The sequence below is a fragment of the Pteronotus mesoamericanus genome, unplaced genomic scaffold (assembly GCF_021234165.1).
Source record: "Pteronotus mesoamericanus isolate MK-2021 breed Mesoamerican mustached bat unplaced genomic scaffold, CSHL_Meso_final contig_246, whole genome shotgun sequence".
NCBI classification, from domain to species: Eukaryota; Metazoa; Chordata; class Mammalia; order Chiroptera; family Mormoopidae; genus Pteronotus; species Pteronotus mesoamericanus.
The window spans coordinates 8,202,952-8,228,238 of record NW_026555104.1 but is presented as its reverse complement, the minus strand read 5'-3'; the positions used below and the strand labels follow the sequence as shown (position 1 = coordinate 8,228,238).

Sequence of the window (25,287 nt, the reverse complement as noted above, 5' to 3'; positions counted from 1 at the left end):
GCTTCATAAGGCTCTCTAGTCAGCAGTCACACTCGTCAAGTCCTCCCAGCCAGGTGTCAGTCATCTGTGTGAATGAGCCTTCAAACGATTCCAGCCTTTGAGCATCGAATCATCCCAACCTTTTTGTCTTCTGAGCTGAGGCCTCAGATACTACAGAGCACAGACAGGCCATCTGCTTTGCCCTTCCTGAATTCCTGACCTAAAGAACCTAGGACCAAAATAAAGTTGCTGTGGTTACAAGTTTGGGGTAGATTACTATGCAGCAATTGTGACCAGAAAATAGAGAAATCTTAATTTTGTCAAGGTAGCATGGAAAGAATGCATAGTTTGGGATAACTGAGAGTTCATTTCTTAACAAACAACTATCACTTTCAACAAAAATGTTAAACATTTTACCTTGTTAGAACAATGTTTAAGAAAAAACTGAGAATCAAGATGGTGGAGGAGTGAGTGGAAGTCACACTGACCTCCTCCCAGGACCAATCTGGAATTACAATGAAATTGTGGAGAAATCACCTGGAACAAATAAATGAACAAAAGCAAGAGAGGAGCCTTATAACCTTGGAGAGACAGAAGAATCAGCTTTAGCAAAACCTAACTGGTAAGGAGTGTGGTAGAGACTCGAGAATTCAGGGGGGCAAGTGCCCATGGGCAGCAGCACCAGAATGATATTGAAACGGCCAGGTGGATCACTCTGAGAAGAACGGGGTCTAAACCATAGCAGGGATCTCCAGCCTATAACACCAGAGCCCAAAAAGTACACACATAACAGCCAGCTGCTGAAAATCAGAAGGGTTGTTCTCTGCTAGAGACGGGCGGCTGGAGACGTAAAGAGCCGTTTAAAAGGCCAAAGCATAAATTTTTATTGGCAGCCACTTACCCTGGTCTCTGGCAAAGGTGGGGGCAGAATGGGCTAGACACCTGAGGAGAGGCTGAAGAAGGAGGCTTTGGGGAAAGAACTGAGAGAGTAGCCGGTTGGATCCCTGTGCTGACTCATCTCCCATACAGCAGCAGCCATGTTGCTCAGGCAGATCACTCCCCTGAGCTGCAGCAGTGTGAGGGGACCCAATACCCTTGACCCCAGGAGGGACTCTGCCCTGCCCTATGGTGTCTAAGTCGGCCTGCTGAGTGCAGAGTGTCTAGAATAACAGCTGAAGGAGACAGCCACAGACAGTAGATTCCTGAAAGTCTCGAACAGACTGCCTAAGGTCAGACAGGGTCAACATCTGACATCATCAGAGGCAGATCCAGAAAGAAAAAACAGTGGTCTCTACCATAGAAGTTCACACCACAAAGTCAGGAAATCAAGACAGGTCAATATAAGAAGCAGAAGCAGGGGAGAATCAAGATGGTGGTGGAGTGAGTGGAAGTCACACTGACCTTCCCCCTACGACCAATCTAGAATTAAAACTAAATTGTGGAGAAATCACCTGGAACAAACAACTGAACAATAGCAAGAGAGGAGCCTTATAGCTTTGGACAGACAGAAGAATCAGTTTTAGCACAACCTAACTGCCACTTACCCTGGTCTCTGGCAAAGGTGAGGGCAGAGTGGGCTAGAGACACATGAGGAAAGGCTTGGGAAGGAGGCTTTGGGGAGAGAACTGAGAGAGTAGCTGGCAGGATCCCGATGCTGACTCATTTCCCATACAGCAGCAGCCATCTTGCTCAGGCGGACCACTCCCCTGAGTGGCAACAGCGTGAGAGGACCTAATAACCCCGCCCCCAGGAGGGACTCTGGCCCACCCTGTGGTGTCTAAGCCTGACTGCTGAGTGCAGAGTTACTAGAATAACAGCTGAAGGAGACAGCCACAGACAGTAGATTCCTAGAAGTCTTGAACAGACTGCCTAAGGTCAGACAGGGTCAACATCTGACATCATTGGAGGCAGATCTAGAAAGACGAAACAGCGGTCTCCTATCATAGAAGTTCACACCACAAAGTCAGGAAGTCAAGACAGATCAATTTAAGAAGGAGAAGCAAAAAAGAGGAGTCACAAATAATGGGAAAACAAAGAAACACCCCCCAGTCGAAGGAAAAGGAGGAATCCTTAAAAAGAGAACTAAATGAAATACAGGAAAGTAAACTATCAGATATTGAATTCAAAACAACGGTTCTAAGGAAGCTCAATGAGCTCAGTGAACTCAGAGAGAATTACCAAAAAATACAGGGAAACTACGAGGAACTTACGGCAAACTATTTCAGCATGAAAAAAGGACATAGAAACTATCAATGAGACAAGAAGAAATGAAGAAAACAATTTCTGAATTGAAGAACACAGTAGAAGGAATCAAAAGCAGGCGAGATAAAGCCGAGAAATGAATCAGCGAGCTGGATGACAAGGTAGAAAAGCTCCCAGAAAGAACAAGAAAATGAAAAAAGCCTCAAAAAGAATAAGGCTTTTAGGGAAATGCAAGGGATAGATAACCTATTTGAAAAAGTCATGATGGACAACTTCCCTAATTGGAGGAGAGAAAAAGTCACACAAGTCCAGGAAGCACAGAGGATCCCATTCAAGAGGAACCCAATGAGGCCCATTCCAAGACACATCATCATTAAAATGGCAAATATCAAAGATAAACAGAGAATCCTAACACAGCAAGGGAGAAAGAGGTAATAACATATAAGGGAATCCCGGTATGGCTAGCAGCTGACTTCTCAACAGAAACACTACAAACCAGAAGGGAATGGCAAGAGATATTCCAAGTCAAGAAAAGCAAAGGCCTGTAACCAAGACTGCTCTACCCAGCAAGGCTCTTAATTAAAATGGAAGGCAAAATAAGGAGTTTCCCAAAGAAGGCTAAAAGAATACACCTCCACCAAACCAGCATTGCAAGAAATACTAAAGGGACTGCTTTAAAAAGATGGAGAAAAAGAGTCTATGAATACCCAGTTCCTTTCACAGTCACCAATAGTTGATATTACCAATATTTTTAATACTTATTCATCTGATTGTGACAATGATATGTTATTTTAATTGTTACTTTATTATTTGTTAAAACTAAACCTGTTTCTGTATATTTCTTGCCTATTTCTATTATTTTTTAAAAGGCTTTAAATGACTTTCTGGTATTCTTTATACATTTTTTGTTCAAATGTTTGTAGAATTTTTCCCTAAAAAAGGACAAAAACTATTAACCCTTTTTTAGATGTGTTGCAAATACTTTCCTGTTCTATTACTTGCCCTTTAACTTTTTTTATATGTATAGTACTATATAGTCTTAAATGTTTAATATAGTCATATTGTTAATATTTTACTTTATAGCTTCTGGGTTTGAATATTTTACTGCAGGGTAAGAAAAATATTATTTTGTATTTTCTCCTAAAACTCCTTAGATTTTATGTATTGATTTTTAACTCATGTGAATATTTTGTGTATGATGTGTGAAATAGGGCTCTATATTTGTTTTATTTCAAGTAATAGTGGTTCATGCACCTTTTTTTTAATAAGCCTGACTTTTCCCATTGATTTGAAATATCAATTTAATCATATATTACAATGCTAGACAGATATGTATATTTGCTTCTAGAATGCCCATTTTATTTCATTGATCTACTTGATTATTTCTGTGCTGGTGTCATGTTGTTTTAATTGCTGAGAATTTATAATAGATTTAAATTTATTAATATTCTATAATGGATCTTGACATTTAAAAAAAATAAAATCAATCTGCATTTAAACAAAACAATAAGAAAGAAAGAAGGAACTCCTACCTTTTGCGACAACATGGATGGAACTGGAGAATATTATGCTAAGTGAAATAAGCCAACTGGTGAGAGACAAATACCATATGATCTCATGTGTAAGTGGAATCTTTTCAACAAAATAAACTAACAAACAAAATAAATCACAGGCATGGAAACATGGAGCAGACAGAAAGTGACCAGAGGGGGTGGGGAAGGAGGACAATGGTAGAAAGAAGAAGAGACTAGACAAAGAAATATTAAGAAAGACCCATGGACATGGACGACAGCGTGGGAACTGACTGTGGGAGTGGAGGGCAGGGTGGGATGGGTGGAGGAGGGCAAAGAGGGAAAAATTGAGACAGCTGTAATAGAATAAATATGATTAAAAATAAAAATAAAGTAATTGAGATGGGAAAATAAAAGATTAAAATTAAAAAAAGCCCCCAAAAGCCCACTATACTTAGAAATGTTTTACAGCTTCATTAAACATAATAAAATTATTATTTTACTTTCTTAAGGATTCAGAGGTGTTAATGTAAACATTAATTTGTAAATGTGCTTTAAAACAGAGGCATCTTCAGGTCTGCTGGAGTTCATGTGACTGTACTCCTGAGCTCCCAAACCATCTCAGTATGTATAAACCACATGACATTCTAACGGTGAAATAAAGCCTATTATACAAAATATGAGCCACGAGCAGTCACAAAAAAATTGTCTTAAAGCCAGGATATTTGACTTTCTACACAAGCAACTCTACACAAGCCTAGTTCTATTGATCAATATTATTCAGGTCAATAAAAATAATTGTAATTAACTGACTAAAGGGCTAAGTTTATATCTTTGATTGACAAGGGCTTTGAACTCTTGATTTTAAAAGCTTGATGAAAGGAACACAGTAAAACTCTTTAAAAAGTTTCCAATAGTAATCCATCTAACTGTACTGAATAAATAACATCTCCACATTGAACTTCAATTTCTTCCAAATATTCCACACCATCGAGAAGAAAATGTACAACCTAGATAATATTCTCATCACAAATGAATGTCATAGTTGACAATTAAATACAACTCCTTTGGAGAGTGTCACACAGGAAGCTGGGCCTGCCAGAGCCTCCTCTATTAATTCAAATGCTTGAATTATTTTTGCCCTTTGTTGGGAGTACTTGACTTGTGGCATGCAAATTTGGCTTTTTCCTTTTTAGATTAAATTTGTCAAATTCCTTACAGGAAAGGTGGTTAGCACCTCCCAGGTCATGGGTATCAGCCCTATGGCTAATTGTTATATTTTTGCTAAAACTCTCAGACAGGCCTACTGTAGGTCTCTCTCCAAGAGCACCTGGCAGTTCGATTGCCTGGGTTTCTCTTGCAACATGGAATTCAGTAGTTTCATGAAAAGTTGAATTTTAATTCCAGAAATACTGCTCTGAGGAAATAACTCAAGAAATCACTTCAATGAGTTTTAATACCAAACCATCTAGTGGAATTGAACTGTCTCCTCTGAGTCTTCCCGTACTTACTGTTTTCATGTACTGCAACCATCAACATGCCTGTGAGAGACTGACTCCCTTTTCATTATACTTTCACATTTATTATTGTGCGCTTGGGAAACAGGTAATCAGACTCATCATAAGGGTGCAAATGGCCCAAGAGGGCACTCCTTTAGAAAGAGCATCCAAAATTAAGTGCATGAACTCTGTCATGTCTATTTTGACTACTCAGAGGATATAAGAATCCTTTCACTTATATTCTACTTTTCACCTGCGGTTTATTTAGGCCAATGACTATCACTCTGGCTGCCTTTCGGAATCACTGGAGATACTCTGATTTATTGGTCTGGGATCAGGCATCTACTTTTTAAAAGTTCCTCAAGAGATTGTAACTGCACACAACTATCGATATAGGTAAAACTATAAAATAAATGGGTCGTAGCGAGTCAAATTATTATTTTACAATGCTAATTGTTTTACTAATTGAACCAAGTTTCATATTATCCATTTTAAATTTATTTTTTCTCTCTCTTAAAATACCAACTTAATTCAGTTGCCTTCCTAATTAGTCTTTTGATAGAATTTTTTTAACCATACAAATTAATGATCCTCTCAATGCAAAAAGATCGTTCACTCAATTTTAGGCTTATTTTCCTTATCCTATGTTTGTCAACAAGTTGAACACCTATATACTAGTATCTTTTTCTTTTAGGGATGATGAGTGATTTTGGGTTGTACCCTGGTCATTTTGGGTATTGTGTTATCAGACTCTGGATCTAATTCAATTTTCTATTTCTGCAGCTTCCTACTACACATGGACCAACAGGTGGAAGGGGCAGCAATGCTCTACTGGTGGACGGGAGTGGAATTCCAGGTTTCTGTTTTGCTAGGCTGCCTGTTTCCTAGTCCTTTGGCAAGAGAGAGAAAAAGCTCCCCTTGTCTGTACATATTGGTGTTTCTGTGCTGGGGGCTTTTCCAGCTTCCGGTCCAGGGCACACAGGAGGCAAAAAGGAAACCCAGGGAGCTCACTGGCATATTGCTTCTCAAGTCCTAAGGTCCTTAGCTAGTCCACCTGCTCTCCATCTTTCAGTCTTCTTATATAACAAAAGTTTGTTCTATAGTTTAATGTCCAGAGTTTTTAGCAATATTTAGGGAGAGGGATAGGGAGAAATGCCTCCATTCCATCTTGCCCAGAACTGGAAGTTCCAACTCTCTCTTCCAGATCACACATGCACATGAGTTAGAAAATGCAGCTTTCTCCTTAGAGAGTTTACAGGACAACTGAGGAAACAGGAGGCACGTATCACAGGAGTGGACGACATAGTCTTGTGTGGGAGAAGGGGGCTGCAAGTTGCCCTCTTTAAAATACTGGTAACTCTCAAATTAAAGTCCAATTTAGACCTTTCTCTGGACCTCCAGATGGGCAGACAAGACGGCCCCCTGGGGGGCTCATGGGACGCGTATCTGACCTGGCCAGAATGAAATGCCCCACCTTGCCCTCAATGCTCTCCTTCTCAGGACCCTATTTCAATCAAGTGCCACCAGTAACACTGTGTCCCAAGCCCCAAAAGAGTTCTCCCCCGTTCTCCCCACTCATCCACTCTCAGCTGGGAGGCGGTACAGAGCAGGAAGAGCATAGGCTCTGGAGCCAGGCTATGGCCTCTCCACATCCTTGGGTAAGTCTTATCCGTGCTCCGGCATCCGTTTCTTCACCTTAAGTGGGGTTAATAAGATTACCTACCTCATAGAAAATCGAAAAAATTATCTAAATGAATACATGCAGAAAATTAAACTAGTGCCTGGCACACAGAAGATATTTTTTAAGATGTTAACTTTAAGAGTAACTCAGAAAGCTCTCATGGCTTCTCTTTTCTATTTCTGGTGCCATTGTTTTCACTGAGATTATTCCAAGAGCCCCTGAAATGGTATTTATTTCACCAGCCTCTTCCCATTTCAGTCCATACTTTGTAATGCTGTCGGAGTGAGCTTTCTAGAAAATAAACCTCATGATGCCATTTCAAATCCGTTGGTCTGTATTGTCTAAACCAATAGCTCACATATTCCTTTAAGATTCTGAAAAAAGCTACAGGTGCCCAGCACAGAAAAATGCACAAGGTTTGCACATATGCGTGACCTCTGAAGCTCTCCCTCATCTGGGAAGTCACTCCCATGCCCCTCCTCCATGCTTTCTCCCAGCTGTTCAGGCTCATCTTCGTTTTAGCGTGTAATAAGCTGCACTGTGACAATTTCTGTCTATCTTTGCCTCGCTTCACTAAACAATAAGCAGAGGCTCTGTCTTTCTCATCTTTATTTCCCTGGTACCTAGCATAGTGCCATAGTACCTAATAGTAGAGGGTAGATGATCAAAATTTATTGAATGTGTGGAAGACAGAGTAAAAAGGTGTATATGAGGTCATAGGGTTCTCTTCACAAGATCACAAAGCTTTCTAGAAACCACACACACACGCACGCACGCACACTCTCTCTCCCTCTCCCCATCTCTGTCTCTCTTGCATATGTGCACACACTCACACAGGTAAGAAAAAAAAAATCTCACAGCAGAATTAAATTTGGGGACAAGTCCAACTTTTAACAAATGATTCTGAGAGAAATAGCTAGAACAACAGAAGTGAATAAATTTGGGGAACAGAATAGTTAGATCAGCAGGTTTCCTCCCTGGCTGCACAGTATACTCATCTGGGGAGCTTTAAAACATGCTGATGATCAGGTGTGGGGATTAGGTGTGGGTATCAGAATTTGGAAAAAAAAAAAAAAAGTCCCCAGGCTGTTATTCCAAATGTGTAGCCAAGACTGAGGACCCCTGAGTCAGAAGCTACTGACATTTTTGACCTAGGATTTAAAAGTGGAAACCAAGTAAAATAAAAATCAAATTTCCAAAGAATCAGGTTAGCCGTGAAAGCACATTTTTTTCTGGCCTGAGACTGTATGTAGTACCTTTTTTCCCCTACATGTTTCTTCTTGGAAACGACAGGATTGCAATTAAGAGAGAAACAGCTGTGCAAATAGAAGTACAATGTGACAGCTCTCTTCAAAGGTGCTGTTTTTTTCCTTTCTCTCCAACAGAAATGAAGCATAGGATTTTTTTTCTTTTCTGTATCCCAGTGGACCATCCTCAAGAGCCCTCGACACGTGGAACACGGCCAGTACAGAAGCTCTAGTTCTGATTATGTTGTTCCCTGCAGGGTCCCCTGGGCCTACAAGCCACTTATTCTCAAAAGCTTAAGATGAAATATTTTAGAAAGCAATTATTATTGTAAGAAAGACTTATATATATAAACAAAGGGAATGGGAGAGAAAGAAAGAGCGTATCATAGGCAACCAAGCTAGAAGATGACTAGTCTTACGGTTTCCTTGGGCTTTGGTGCCTAAAAACTCTGCACTGAAATCCTGCACTAGTGGCCAACTTCTCTGGGAACCGGCTTCTTCACTGATAAAATGGTATTTAACTTCTTGCACAGGATTTTTATAAAGAGGAAGATATAGTATATTTAAATCACCTAATGCTTGGCGTTGGGCACGTGACAAATGTTGGTCCTATTATTTTTTTCCCTCCTCTTCAAATAGGATTTTTGTGGTATGTGCTACTTGTCATAAAAGGGAGGCAGTGGCAGGAGGTCATTGTCAGGACTGTGATTCCAAGGACTCCATCCCTTGTGGGTGTTGTCACCTTGGGCAGGTTACTGTATCTTTCTGAGCGAGTGTCCTCTGGAGAGAAACGTACAGCCATGGGCACCTGCATGGCTGCCACGGGCCGGTGCTGCGGAGCCTTGTGGGCAGAGACCGTGTGATGTGTGTACTATGCCACTGCTTCGGGCCAGGCAAATGCAGAGCATGCAGTAGGTGCTCAAAAATGCTTACTGCTTAAGAGAAAGCTCTGCCTTGGGTTGACGACATCGATTTCTGCACAGGCAGAGACCTTTTTATGGGTATGTCCCCACTTAGGGCTTTGTTTTAAAAGAACCTTGTTTCTAGGAACCTGACCTCTGGATAAGCAAATAAATATGTTGTACTAATTTTCTTCTACTTCAGTTTTTAAAAGGCTTTGTGTTTCTTTAACAAGATAGCTTTTTAAAAGGGGTCATACATTGGCTCCAATGATTGCTTCTTTCAGATACTGGTTTGGTACATCTTTTACATTTGTAATTGAATTTCCAAGTATAGCACTGATGAAAATGGACTCTGCCTCCTGCCAGAAAGCACTGACTTCTGACATTATAAATCCGTTTGCTTAGTACTGTTTAACATAAACTGTTGTCTCTAACCACTATGACAAAAGGCATTTACTTCTAAACGTGTGTCAGGAAAACAATCAATAGGTTAGCTCTGAAATTCTCACTTCTTTCTCTCTTATTGAAGGAAAAAAAAGAGAACATGGCTAGATGTCACGTTTCTTAGAAATATTCAAACCCACATGGATCACTCAAATCCAATAATAAAATCACTAAATGCTAAACAAAAAAAAAATTATGAGTGTGGAAAGACTGTTTCATTGCCATAGTCTTCAGAGCAAGAAGAGATGCTTACAAAATGAAACTGAAACTTTAATATTTGTATCTTTAAAAATTCTTTATAGAGACATCACTTTTTCTCCCTAAAAACAGGGGTTTCCAAATATCTAATATTAGTAAACAACTCCCTTTGTTGCAACAGGCAAAAATATAAACATTTGCACAAGATGTTCAAAATAATACAGCTTCTGTGACCTGCTGAGAATTAATAAGGAAGGGAAATTTATTACCTAAATAAATAAATAAACCTGAGTGCCACTCAGTGTCTGACATTAAGGGATTATATCCTTTCCGTTAAAGAGGATTAATAAACGTAGTCTAAAGGCTGGAGGGAGGAGAGAGGGGAGAAGGCTGGCGCACACCAGCTTGGGCGGTGCCAGATGTCAGCTGACTGCCTCCACGGATTACCATGGAAACACCTTCTCCCGGGACACTGCCATGAGGGTAGGGTGTTTAGAAATGGTGATGGCGAGCAGAGCTGGTGGCCCATGGATTTCGGTAGGGTTCACCCCTGTACACATTACAAGGACGATCTGTCTTCCAAATGAAATGATACCGTTCTAGCAAGTCATGTCAGAGGCAGGAATAAAGCATGAAGCTTGGCATAATTACAGTCCATTTACCGCTACAACAGAGTCACATCAGTTTAGATAATTGTCTCTTTTCTCTCCCCTGCTTGTTTCGTATTCTCCACAGAACTAAAGGATGCATTTGTGTAATTAATTGGCTGCTTCCTTCGCCATCAAGCCCATACTGATAAAAAGGGACTGTATCAAATACAGACCCTTTCTTTAAATGCAAAACCAGCATTAATGGGCAGATTCAAACATTCCCTGAACCAACCCACCAGGCACAACTCACCAACAAAAGGGTGAGAGGAGTTCCAGCTGAGGTCAGGTTAAGTGTTTCCGTTTATGTGGTCTCACTCGAAATCAGTGAACAGATTTTTATGTGTATGCAAATTAAACTCAATCTTGGCCACTGGCCCGGAGCCCTGGCTGGGGCGAGCCAGGTCCACGCGACCGGAACAGCAGAGGCGCACTGAGTCAGGCAGTGTGTGTCAGGCACAGGGTGCAACCTCTTCCACCCATGCGCAGGGGTCTCCGGGGTGATTCTCAGAGCCAGAGAGGTTGGGACCCACGTTCTGGGCATAGCATTACTGATTCTGAGGGTCACTTCTTGCCTTTGCTCTCCGTATCAGGCCGCAGCAACCACGGTCTCCCTCCCAGCTTTGCTAAACAGTCACCTTCTGACCCCGCCACCCCTGTACAAATTGTACAAATTTTAACCTTTCTTGACAACTGTATTGGAATTAATGTTTTAATTTGATGTTACAACTTACAAATACAGTGTAGACAGTGACTCAAGGGGAATGATACTAATTTGACAATAACGCATATTCCAGCTGGCTGAAACCCTAACCTTAACCGTGCAGATTTGTACACAGAAAGTCACTCTGTGGCTAATAAAGGGGTCACCTATAACTTGAATGTTCCAGTCTCAGGTTGTTGCTGACAATTACTTGACCATGCCATTTGCGTGAACAATGCTGTTGAAAATATTCCCCCAAACCTATCATAATTTCCTATTTTTCTTTCCTGGGAACAGTGATTGGAATCATTGTTAAATGATAAGCTGATTGAATAATTTTGCTAGTAGAAGGAAAAAAAGGTGCCAAATTGATCATTCAGTTATATTTTGCTTAGGCTTACATACAGATCAGTCTTTATCTCCTAAGCCCAAACCAACTGCTAACAGAGTGCTGAGAGATAATACTTATAGTTAAAGATTAACTGTGCCCCCAGTATGTACTGAGCTCTACAGTTTTGGGTAATAAAAAAATACATAATACCACTATACACCTGTTAGAATGGTAAAATTAAAAAAAAAAACACAACAAAAAAAGCCCCTGAGAATACTAAATACTGATGAGGATGTGGGGAAACAGGAATTCTCATTAATCGCTGCTGGGAGTGCAAAACGGCACAGTCTCTTTGGAAGGCCATTTGGCAGTTCTTACAAAGCCAACTTTAGTCTTGTCACATGATCTAGCAATTTTGCTCATAGGTATTTACCCAAATGATTTGAAAACTTGTGTCCATACAAAAACCTGCATGTGAATGTTTATAGCTGCTTTCTTCATAATTGCCAAACATTGGAAGCAACCAAGATGTCCTTCAACAGCAAATAGGTAGGCTATGGTACATCCACACAATAGGATATTATTCAGTGACTAAAAAAAAAAAATATTGAGGTATCAAGTCATGGAAAGACATGGAAGAACCTCAAATACTTATTGCCAAGTGAAAGAAGCCAGTCTGGAAAGGATACCTACTGCATCATTACAATTACATGACATGCTAGAAGAGGCACAAAATAAAGAGTAAAATGACTGGCGGTTGCCAGTGGTTCGGAAGAGAGAGAAAACCGTGTAGAAATATATGAGAACTGTCAGGCTGCTCTTCCTCCCTGGCTGCTTGAGGAGTGACTGCCATATGGATGACCCAGTAACTATCTGGACAGGGAGTTCATGACCAACAGACAACATCAGTGGAAAGAAACGGTCACTGACATCCTTCACCCTGTGAAGGCAACAGTACCTAACAGCAATTTGGGAATAACTAGCCAAAATGTACATAGCCACACCAGATGCCACCTTGGTATATGGATTTGGAACCCATTTTGGTGGTGACAAGACAACTGGCTTTGGCATGATTTGTGATTCTTTGGATTACATCAAGAAAAATGAACCCAAACACGGACTTGGAAGCCATGGTCTGTATAAGAAGATGACCTCAAGAAAACTGAGAAAGAAATCACAGGAACAGAACGAAGGCCATCAGGGCAAATGCCAAGGCCAATGTTGGTGCAGGCAAAAAGAAGGAGCAAAGATTCTGCAGTGACTTCATTTGCAGTGATTGTGCAGATTTTTCATGAGAGGATTAATAAATGACAAATGCTAAAAAAAAAAAAAAGAAATTAAGAGCAAAGCACTGGAAAAATTTGGGTATGAAAAAAGACTGAAAAAAGAAATGAAAAATAACCGGTACTGTTAGTGATGGGCGTCTTATGAACAGGTAATGTTTGATGGTAATATTTATCTTAATTTTCATGCTAAATTCTGGTTCACAGGAAAACACAGGGCGTCTATTCTATAAGCTGTTAGAAATTTATGCTACAGTGGGTGGCAATATATTAATAGCTTGGCTACAATTAAATTTTCTAAAGATGATCCACAAGGCAGAATTAGCTGCATGTGTCCACTTTTGTGGAGATACGAGGTATGAAATTAAGTATGTGAAAATGCATATTCAAATAAAATGAACGTCTGATTTAAATTCCGGTTTACAGGAAATATAGGGATTAGGAGAGGACGTTAAATGAACCATCAGAAAACAATCAGCCAAATCCAGACAAGACTAGTCCCGGACTCTTTAAAAAGTCAACATCATGTGTATCAAGTGCTAGTGATGATGTGAAGAAACCAGGACTCTCATATACTTACGGGTGGGAATGTAAAATGGAGTAGCCACTTTGGAAAAGTTTGGATTGTGGTTTTTTTTAAAAAAATAGGTATAGAAAAGACATTCTCTGAACACGGGAGGAAATCTGAGTATTTGCTGGATATTAAATATTTTGGAAATATTCATTTTTTTGACATGAAAAAAGTATTGCGGTTGTTAAGGAGACTGCAGACAGCAACATGTCAGTAGCAAAGTGTCATGAGAGAGATCAAATATGGAAAAAAAGAAAAACTTATTGGATGCAGGCAGAGGGCATAGCGGTGTCCCTGTACTATTCTTTCAACTTCTCTAAACATTTGGAAACATCACAATAAAAAGGCACAGGGACAGAAGTGGCAGTGAACCCTGAGGAGTGGAAAGTTCTCAAGGCAGGAAAGACACCTCTGCCAAAGATTTCCTTTACTCCTTTCCTCCCTTGCTAACTGAAGTAGAAAACATATTCTTCTATAGCTCACGCCCAGTTACAGTTTTTTTTATATGTCAGAAATGGTTGATGTCTGTTTCTACACAAGATCCAGAATAAAACATATCATAGATTTTAGAATTTTTAATGTCTGGTGTGGAGACCAAGGAATATGATTATAGCTCATGTAGAATACAAAATGACAAGTAAAGACCTTTGAAAAGAGTAGTAGCAAACTGGTAGTCCTTGGGCTGAATACGGCCTACAGCTGCTTTTAGTTTGCCTGGCATTTAAGAATCTGGAGATTTTCCATAACATACAGACTTCAGCTTTTTCTAGGTGAATCCAAAGACTTGGCCTATTGGACTCAGGAATGACCACAAGTGGTGATAGTTGAGTTGTGGTTGCCCCATGATGAGCGCTGTGCTTCGTTCATTTCTGAATCTGTCTGACTCCTAAAGGGATCGGACTTTGACAAAGAAAATGGGGAAACAGTAAGTTACTCTTTCCGATAGGATTCTCTTTACCACCATCCTCAGCTCCCTTTCCCTTCATGTGGAGGTGGCTAATGAGAACATTATGTTGGAGAGGAGATGAAATTGAAGGGAGGGGCTTTAGAAATTTATTAATTTTAGATGTTAATAAAATCTTTACCCAACAGTAATTAGAACAGTAATTGGCACAAGGACAGCTAATAGACCCATAGAGCAGAGCAGAGAAACATGGACACAGTTATTTATGACAAATGCAGCACAGGCAAGCAGTGCGGAAAAGGTGATCTTCTTAGTAGATAGATGGTGCTGGGCCAAGTGCTTATCCATATGGGGAAAAATAAACCCTGAGCAGTAACCTCACACAGACACAAAAATCAGTTCTAGGTGGACTGCAGATGTCAACGTGAAAGGCGAAGCGATAATGCGTACAGAATGTAACAGAGGAGACTGTCTTCACAACCCTGGGATAAGGAATGATTTCTTAAAGAAAAATAAAAAGCATCAGTCTTAAAGGAAAAAAACTGATCAGTTCAATGACAATAACATGAAAACTATGTTCAAAGACATCACTGAAAGGATGAAAAGGCAAATCACAGGTCAAAGAATATATTTGCAACACATGTAATTGCCAACAGGCACATATGCAGAACATAAAAAGAATGCCTACAAATCGACTACAAAAAGAAAACCCAAAAGAAAAAATAGGCAAGAGAGTTGAATAAGCACTTTGCAAAAAGGCATACTAATGACCAATAAACACACAAAAAGTTGCTCAGCTGTATTAGCAATAAGGGGAATGCAAATAAAACCACAATGTGTATCTGTCAACAGATAAATGGATAAAGATGTGGCATATAAACACAATGAAACATTATTCAACCATGAGAAAAAAGGAAATTCTGCCATTTGCAATAGCTTGGATGGACCTTGAAGGCCTTATGGTAAGGGAAATAAGTCAAAGACAAATATCATATGATACCACTTACATGTGGAATCTAAAAAAGGTGAACTCAGAAACAGAGAGTGATGGCTGTCAAGGGTTGGGGTGGGGAAAAATGGGGAGATGTTGGTCAAAGGGTAAAAATGTCTGGTTATAAGATAAATAAGTCCTGAGGATCTACTGTACAGCATGGTGATTATAACTAATAATAACAACACTGTATTATATACTTGAAAGTTGCTAATTGAGTAGATCTGAAATGTTCTCACCACAGAAAAGAAACAGTAATTAGGTGATGTGATGGAGGTGTTACCTAATGCTACAGGGGTGGTCATTTTGTAATGTATGTGTAACAAATCAACACATCGTATACCTTCAACTTAAACAATGTTATATGTCAATTATTTCTCAGCAAGGCTGGGGGAAAAAACCCACAATGTTTAACTACCACATATCCACTAGAACAGCTAAAATTTAAAAGACCATTAGTACCTAGTATTGGACAAGAAATAGAGCAAGTGTAACTTTGATGCATTGTTGGGAGTATAAGCCAGTACAAATACCTTGGAAAATAGGAATTATTTACAAATGTTGAACAGCTATTTCTCTTCTGGGTATTTGTCCCACAAAAATGTATGCACATAACACCAAAAGATATGCATAAGAATGACAAAAAGAATCTCAAATATTTATCAACACATGAATGAATAAACAAACTTGTGTTATGTTTTCACAAGGAAATACTACACAGCAATGAAAATGAAATAACATGGATAAATCTCATAAATAGAATGTTGAAAGAAACAAAAAAGAACATGTAATGTTTGATTTAATCTGCACTTCAGTTCCAAATGAGCAAGATTATGCCCCTGAAAATGAAGCAAGAGGTAGTAACTGGGCAGGAACACAAGGGGGCTTCTGGGAGTCCTATTAATGGCCTATATCTTGACTTTGGTGATGGTTATATACTTGAATCCACTTTTGTGTTCATCAAGCAACACCCTTAAGATCTGTGCCGTTTTCTTCATGTAAGGCATACTTCAAAAAAAAAAAAAAGTTAAAATATTTGCACAGACATGAATGAACTGATGGTAGGGGTGTCCTGCATGTCAGTAAAATATTCCAAGGGTCTCCCAATCCAATGATCTCAATTTTAGTTAAATTACCTCAAGCCTCATGAAAAAAGTTTCAAAATCACTATTCCAATGGGGTGCCATCACTAAAAAAATGATTACAACAGCAAAGACATATTAAGTTCTAGTTCAGGTAGTTATTTCCAGAGAGGAATAGAACTAGGACTATTTTGTTTATTGACATGAGGTACTAATAATATTGCTTTGACCTGTCAGAATTATGGCAAGTATGAATAAAGGGTCAATGGCAGAGAAGAGAGAGGAGAACTGTAAGTTATAAAATGAAAAATGGTTAACTTAAAGAGTTTTTCCTTCTTTAAATTTTTAGTTTTCTTTAAATTTTCTTTTTAATTTAGCAATGTGTTTTGCTTTTAAGTTAACAGAAACTGGCCAGAACAATACAACAGATAATGGCCTGATGAATTCTTATATTGAAAAAATAATTTGGGGACAATGCCAGTGCAGTAGAATGTTGACTGTAGGGTAACAGCTTAATGTGGTATTATAAACATTGAAAATATATATGAAACAAAGACTGCCTCACAAACAATAAATAAAGTTTATGGATTCCCCCACTATACAATGCATGCACACTCATGTGCACATGCACGCACACATGCACCACAAACTACACATGGCACAATTTAAGTCCTGTTTAACAAAACCTGGGATTCAAGGAACATATAGCAAGGACTCATGGACAAAACCAAAGGGGAAGAGCTGAGGGAGGGAAGGAGGGAGGCGGCAAGGGAAAGTGGTGGGGGGTAGGCAGAGACAAATGTATTTGGGAAAAAAAACAAAAAAACACCCCCCCCCCCCAAAAAAAAACAAGAAAGCCTGGGATTCTGGCAATCGGAATGGGGGTAGGCAGGAAGAGTCCAGGGACTCAAGGATGCCTGGGGAACTGGGCCTACCTGAAGCACTTCTCTCCTACTGATTCTTTCCCACTGGGAAAACCTAATGACCCACCTCAATCCCACCTCAATATTCAGCATGACTTGTGACCAAGATCCAAATGTGATTTGGGGCTAAAGGCAGTAGTCAAAAATTGTAGAGGGGAGGGATCAACTGTACCAGAATGAACCGTAATAATTATCCATGCTATACTAGAAGAAGTCAGGAAAGACTATGCATAGACTTGCAAGTGCTTGACAAGGGAGTAAAATACCAATTTGGATCATGCAGAATTAGTTGCCATGGTGAGGCCTCATCTGAGACACTGTGTTCAATATGTTAGCGTAGGACGAAACTCTAATGATTTGTTGGGTTGGCTGATATAAGCCTGAGCCTAGCACTGGCCCATTCTGCAAAAAAAGGTAACTGACGGTAAAAACACACAAAGTGAAGCAGACACTGAGAGAATGGCAGGAACTTAGACCATCTAAGCATTTATGCTGCCGAGGCGCCACAGGAGGACATGGTCCCGCAGAGCTGTTTTAAAACGTGAATGGTAGTGTGTCCTGGATGCCCATCAGGTTCCTCTCCCTTGCCTCCACGAGAATCCTTACTCAAGACAAAGCAAAATGTCACTGAAGATAGTATATGGTCACAACCTGCTCCCTGGAGCCAGTGCAGATGGAGAAATGAAAAGTAGAGCAAGAGAGGAGAGACAAGTGGGGCATGTGGTTGTATGTTTTTATTGATTTCTCTTATTTCTGAAAACTTTCCAATCTGGTTCTGAAACAAGGTGTTTTCATAATTCTTTTCTTTCCTAGAATAATTCATAATCTGACGGAACTGAAAAAAATTAGAGCTCATTTAGCACATTAAAAGGGAGTTGAGAAAATGGAGGACCATAAAGAGATTTCCTTTTTATTCCATTTCCATCAGTGATTCTCTTTTTCCCACCATTTAATGGGTGGATGTTCTTGAATAATCTGACCCCTTTCTCCCTCTAGAATCATAATTTCAGCCTCCAGTTATACACAGATCCCATCTTACATTTTATCCTAAGTGCTGGATTCTTCTCCTCCCTATAAGATAAGACGTTCAACTATCTAGGGAATGTATACTTGTAAGTTTCACCAGTACCTAAAACTCAACATGGTTAGAATGGTAATCACTCTCCTTCACCCCTCCCCAGCCTCTCCATCACTATTATCAGCATTAGCATTTTTAAAGGTCCCTTGTCTTAAACTGTTTTAATTTCAAAATATTTCAATCATGCAAAAAGTGCAAAGAATAAAATAACAAATATGTCCCTATTATCCAGACTTAATACTTTGTCATATTTGCTTCAGACTTGAAAACATTTTTACCGATCCAGCTGGAAGTTCCCTATACCATTCAATTTGCTTCCTCCGAAGAGGTAGCCCCTGCTCTGAAGTCAGTTCCTCCCAGGAGCACACCCTGAGACAAAGGCTGGTGAGCACACAGAACTGATGTGGGAGGTGCAGGGACACTGGCAAGAAAGTTGGGAGGTGGTTCGGGGAGAGAAGGCAGCCAGGAGTGCCCACTGTTAAGCCAGCTTGCACTGTGGGCAACCGCAGCTTCCTCCTCAGGGCAGCTCTAGGACACGGTATAAAACACACCTCAGAACTGTCTCGGTCAATGGTGATGTGTGAGAAGCATTTATCCCCTCGTATCCATTGGTCATTGGGTTGCTGGGGTGGGTGGGTGTTTCCAGTCCTCTGTGTGAGGGAGCAAAGCAGGTTCTGGCGGCACAGTTTTTGACAAAGGTGCTGGCTGCTGGAAGTTAGGCTGATGAGCACAAAAATAAGGGAACACGGGGGACGTGGGCAGAGCACTGACAGCGCCTGTGACAGTGCGTATCCATCCTGCTGACACTGTTCTGCCCTTCCCGCAGTTGTAAACACCATCAGCTTCTGACATTATATGATATTGTGGCTAACGTGAGCAATAATGAGAATGTGGGGAAGGGCAGCGAGGAATATAAATAATATACACCAGTCAACATAGAAAAGGAAGGTAGTTTGGGAACATAACTTCAGTTCAAAGAGTTGTTTAACTATTTATTGAATTTATATCCCGTGCCTGATTGATCTCCACTTAACAGAAAATAAGGAAAAGAAATAAAATGCACACCACAATTTATGTTTGTTTGGTTCCATGCTTCACTAGACTTGGACAAAATTTGATTTTTCCCTCCCTACACCCCCTACTTTAAGACTGCAGGGTTGTTAGGTTTAAACTGTGATTGATATATAACATTACAGGTCTTTGCTAAGAATATATACAATCAAGAAAGTCTCAGAATAGCATTTTCTTATTAGCTCCAACCCACTAGTCTTCTCCTGGAGGAAGGAAGGTGTGTGTTTATGTGTGTGTGCGCGCACATGATGCATAATGAAGACAAATTTCAACCTGGGCAACCATCTGGGCAATGAGCCTGCAGTGATGCTCTCAGTCATTTAGCAAAGCCAGGAATAATTTGCCTTCTTTGTGCCTCCAACCAACAAGACTCCTGATTTAACAAAATAAAACTACAAAACAATATTTCCTATTTCCTTTTGCAGAAATCAAAGGATTAAAAGACAATCTTTAATAATATTCCTCATATATTCTATTATTGGAAAAACACAGAGCTCCTTTGTTAGAACCAGCAGACAGAAAAATCATGTCACACGTGGAAAGATCCAATAATCCAATAGGATCCTTCTGAAGAATCAGAACAAATAGTCACTTTTAAAGCAGATCCCGCAAAGCAGGAAAAAATTAAAAAAAAAAAAATCTCATATTGAAATTCAAGGAGACACCTACCAAATTTATTTCAAATAAGGAATTCATTCCAGAGTTTGAAAACCCCATGGAGACAGTGAACAACTGAGTGGATTTAGATCACAGGTAAAATATATTGATTAAAAAAAAACCTTCTGGAAACAGCATAAAATTTACATTTAAAAGAGAGGTAATGCTTTCATACAGTAATTCTCTACTGTTTCTTTACCTAGTCTATTTCCATAGGAAAACAAGCCTTATGAAAATAAGAAAGAAAATATATTATGCACCACAGCCTTCAAGCAATGAGTAGGATCAGGAACAGAGAAAGAGCAAGTGTTAGGAAAATAGAAAAGAAAATATATTATGTATCATAACATGTAAGCAGTGAACAGAATGAGGAATAGAGAAAGATCACAGAGAATGCAGAGTCTTTACCCTTTAAAAAATGCCTTCGTTAATCTATTGGAAGATTTGGATTCCCCTCAGAAAATTATACATTTGTATAAGCATAAGATTGGCATAAAATTTGAAGAATTCATGGGAATCCTAAAGCCCCAAAGGTATTAGTGATCAGACTATCAGCCCACAAAGTGGTTCGTGAACACCATTTACCCTTTTACTCAGAGAGAAGCAGAGCACTTACATTGTATAGAGGGATAGTCTTCATCACCTTGTACTGCTTAGTGGGATCCATTTTATACAGGTGACGATCAGTGACAAAAATTGCTCGGTCTTCCACCTTACTAAATCGATTGACCTGAAAGAAAACCAATCAATAGCTGTATCATCTCATGAAGAATGAAGTCAAATTATCTGCCAGGCGCAGGCCTAGGGGCCAGGGGGCAGACCGGAGACGCGCTCTGTGATAGATGGGCGCTGTGGCCGGCCGCTCTGCTGGGTGCAGCAGAAATCTAAAAGGGGCAGCCGTTTCCAGATTTGTAGAATTTTACAATTTCAATGTCAAGACTTCACAATTTACCGGGGAAAACAAGAAAAACACAAAATAACGAAAAGATGGAAAACCCACAGAATAGGAGAAAATTTTTATGAATAATGTATCTGATAAGGGACTTGTATGTAGAACATATAAAGAACAGAATATATATTGTATCTATAATACATAACTCGATAATAAAAGGTCAAAAACCCAATTAAAAATGGGTTAAGAATCTGAATAAACATTTCTCCAGAGACGATACACGAATAGCCAATAAGCACATGAAAACATGTTGGTTACCATTAGCCGCCAAGGAACTGTAAATGAGTTCCACTTTGTATCCATTCGGATGACAATTATTAAAAAAGATAGTAATAAATGCTAATCAGAATGTAGAGAAACTGGAGCCCTCATCACTACTGGTGGGACTATAAAATGATGGAGCTGCTTTGGAAACAGTCTGGCAGCTCCTTAACCAGATAAATGTAGCCATATGACCCAGAAATTTCACTCCTAGGTATGTACAATCACACAAAAACTTGTCCCTGAATGTTCACAGCAGCATTAGTCATAGTAACTGAAAAACGTAGAAACAACTCAAATGTCAACCAACTGACGAATGGATAAATAAAATGTGATATATCCACACAATGGATTATATCCATTATATTAAGTTGGCAATAAAAAAATGAAGAATTGATACATGCTATAACATGGATGAGCCTTGTAAACATGTTACGTAAAATAAACCAGTACACAATCAATTTGTATGACTCCATTGTATGAAATGTCCAGGATAAGCAGATCTATACAAACAGAATATAGCCTAGTGGTTCTGTAGGGCTGGGGAGGTGGGGGTTTGGACGAATGACAGCTAAGGAGTGTGTTGTTTCTTTTCAGGATAATAACAGTGTTCAAAAATTGACTGTGGTAATGGACACCCAACTAATTCCATTATAAAACCTAGTATAGTAAAAAGTGATCACTGTTTTCTATGAACTTCTATTCCACAGTTGCAGAATGAAAAAAAAATATACATGGAATTAAGAATGAAATAAAAAGCTAACATTGAAACCACTCGGCTTAAGTGCTTTTGCTAACGCAAAACACTGGACACATCATTACTTGTTTGGAAAGAAGGATAGGAAAGAAGGTGATGTTTTTAAATACCAACACAATTAAGTTACATCTGTCCTTAGTCTGTATCTTCTCATTATGAAGTTGAGTTACTCTCTACATCTCTATTAAAAGTACAAATTTTCCACTTAATAATTGGAAAGCTTGAATAATTTCAAGGACAGTTGACGTGTCATTTTTAGACCCTGATGCTTGTTATAAAAAATACCTGTTAAAACAGTTTGTGTAGAATACTGTGTCTTATTATTCATTTATTTTTAAAAATCCTCACCCACGGATGTGTTTATTGATTTGGAGAGAAAGGGGGAAAAGAGAGAGAAAAAGAAACAGTGATGTGAGAAACATCGCACGGCTGCTTCCCAACTGAGCCAGCTGCCTGGGCAGGACATCGGGGTTTTTAACTTACTGTATGTTTGGCAAGAGGTTGGTTTTACTTATTAATTTTGTGATAATTAATCTAATGACTATAACCTAATATAGGCCTAATTCAGTCAATATAAAAGGTATATATAGATTGTTTTAAATTGGAAATATATCAAAAAAGCTGCTTTCCTTGTAAAACAGTTATAAATAAGTTATCAGAATAGTTGTAAAAAAGACTAGCAACTTTGCTTTACAACGAAGTAAAAATCTTAACATAAAACAGTATGATTCCTTTTTTTAATGAGGGTCAAGAAACCGCAAAACTGTGTGGTAAAGGGAACCAGGGTAGCGATTGCCTTTGGTGGGGGTGGGATGCAGCTGGGAAGGGACATGAGGGGGCTTTTCGGGGTGATAGAAACGTTCTATATCTTGATAGGGTGTCTGTACTACTTAAAACTCACTGAACTCCATACTTCCGATAATGTGTATTACCTGTATATAAATTATATACCTCGATACAAATACACAGACAAAACAATGTAGAATCTCAAATATCCATGACAGATTTTTATTTGTTGCCCTATTATTTCATGAACAGTAAGCTCCTTGAGGGTTGTGATCATATGGTGCCTCTGACCTTGTACCTCACAGATCCCAATACAGAAGTGGGCAACCTACAGAGCATTTACTACATCATCCTTGCTGATCGGATGGTTTTGAGAGTCATTTAAATGCCACAGGGTAATTTCAAGAACTGTTCTCCGCGAGCCAACCATTGTTGATGCTGGGAACTGTCAGATGGGGAAACAGAGGAAAATGGCTGCAACAGGCTGGGAGGTTGCATAATGTTAAAAAAAAAACTCCCCAATGGCAAATAAAAGCACAGTTGCTCAACAGCTTAAGCCCCCCATTGCCCAGTCGGGTCCCAGAAAACCTTTATTTCTGTACTGAAGAAAAAGGAACTGTGGGCTTCTTGCTTTTTTATATCTGAGGTTGCAAGCTCCTTTATGAGTAGGCTATCTCTTTAATAAAAAAGCTCTCTAACATTAGCAGGTACTATGTAAGCTCATGTATTGCTGATTTGGAATTATTTATTCTCCTGGTTGGAATTGTTGAGATTTATTTGTATATTGGTTTTTCTCATAAAGTGTCTTCTCCATTGACTTAATTTTTCCCTTCACAGTCGAAGTTTCACGACCAGCCATCACTACAAGGCCGTGCACACAGCGTGCTGGCAGACCAGACCAACTGGCCTGAGTGAAACTGACCTAGAGAAACATATCCGTGCCTGTATTTGTGATGCTGTATTACTTGGTAACAGCTACTCTTACAAAATCTTTAGGCTCACCATTTCATTGAGAAACATGTCCTCCTATAATCAGAAACCTGTAAATGGGGTTGAATTTATTTTTTCTACATTTGTTAATCCAGCACAAGACTCCTATTAATTTAAAGAAATTATACTGGTAAACACTTACTCAGATTAAGTAATTTGATAAATGTTTTCTTTCCCAAAATTTACAATGTGCATTTTCAAGCACTTTGTAAGTTGCTGATGATATAAAAAGGAATGACATAAAGGCTTTGGTTACAGTAAGGATTTGAGACTAGTAGATGGAGTTGAGACAAATAAGAAGTGTGCAAGAGAAAATAATTTATTACAATGTATAAAGAAAATAAAACTAGGTAATAAGATTGGGAAAAAATGTATGTATGCATGATTCTGTAGAGTGCTACTTTATTAGAGTCAGAAAATGCTCACATTTGCAGGAAAGTCTTTTTTCTAACAGAATTAATGAAGAAACATTGTATAAATATGTAGTTCACTACTTGCTGATTAGCATGTTTCAATGTTAGATTTGGGCAACATTTAAATCAAGGTACTGAACACTAAAAATTTCTGAGGAACTACAAGTTCAGGTTTCTCAGTGATGAGAAGAAAAAGAAAAGCAAAACAAAGAACCCACCAAAACTCCTCAACTAAGTAGAACAGAAGGCACAGTTGTGATATATAAATTCCCCATCCCTGCTTCCAAGATCTAATTTTCAAGATGCAAACAAAGAAGTTAGAGATTCATTTGAAAACGCCATTAGTGTTGGTAGGATATATACTTAAGTAAATAAATTAGGACAGGTAGGATGGGGCATTGAAGGTAGACTACAGCAAACTAAAATTCAAGTTTTAGTTTGCATTTTATTCAGTTTTCTACCTCTTGCCTCATAGCTTTAGAAGTCAGTCAATTCTCTAAACATTTCCTCATAACCAAAGTATATTTTTTGTCTTGACAAAGATGGCATCTGTAATTAAGAGTACAATAGAGTTGACATGGTGAAATAATAACTACTCTTGGTAATAACTATTCACATCACATGGTAACAATTTTTGCCATAGAACTGAACTGGCACTTGTCAGAAGACTTGAAACAAGTGATGGGAGAGCTCCTCCATCAGCATTTTCTAAGTTGTTTAGCACAATACTAGCCTTATGTGATACTTGGTGCAAGAAAGGGTTTCAAGTTAAGTTGGTTTGAGGAAAAATGCAAACCACAGCTTTCCCTGGGATATTCATAACCCACGAATACATTTAAAGGCTCTGAGATGGCTGTACTCAAAGGGTATGTTCAACGATTTAATCCAGCATTTCCCAAATTAGGGCCCCCTTTCCGAAAACAAATTCAGATTCAACAGAAGGCTGGTTTGTGAAACCCATGTGGGAGAACATTAATCATCATTTGTGTCCATTTTAGAATATGGAGAATAGAGAACATCTAAGATGAAATCTGAATAATAATCAAAGGCAGTGTTCCTCATCTTTTGTGAATTCCTATTGAAAAATATGAATATGTTGCAAAAAACAACTTTTTTGCATAGTTCCACAAGGTCATGCCAGAGATGAAAACAATAGATCACAGTGGTAAAGTGGAGAGTATTGTCCTTTCTATGACATGTCTATGAGTTAATCTGCAAACCAAG

The 25,287-nt window shown here is 39.1% G+C and overlaps 1 protein-coding gene across 1 annotated transcript in view; it reads right to left on the bottom strand.

Moving 5' to 3' along the window:
- The window catches only part of MYO1D (myosin ID), a 303,106-nt gene that overhangs the window by 104,687 nt on the left and 173,132 nt on the right, over positions 1–25,287 (bottom strand). The window contains exon 20 of the mRNA XM_054573135.1: positions 20,521–20,634. Coding sequence (XP_054429110.1) covers positions 20,521–20,634 — 114 coding nt within the window. The remainder of the gene's footprint in view (positions 1–20,520; positions 20,635–25,287) is intronic.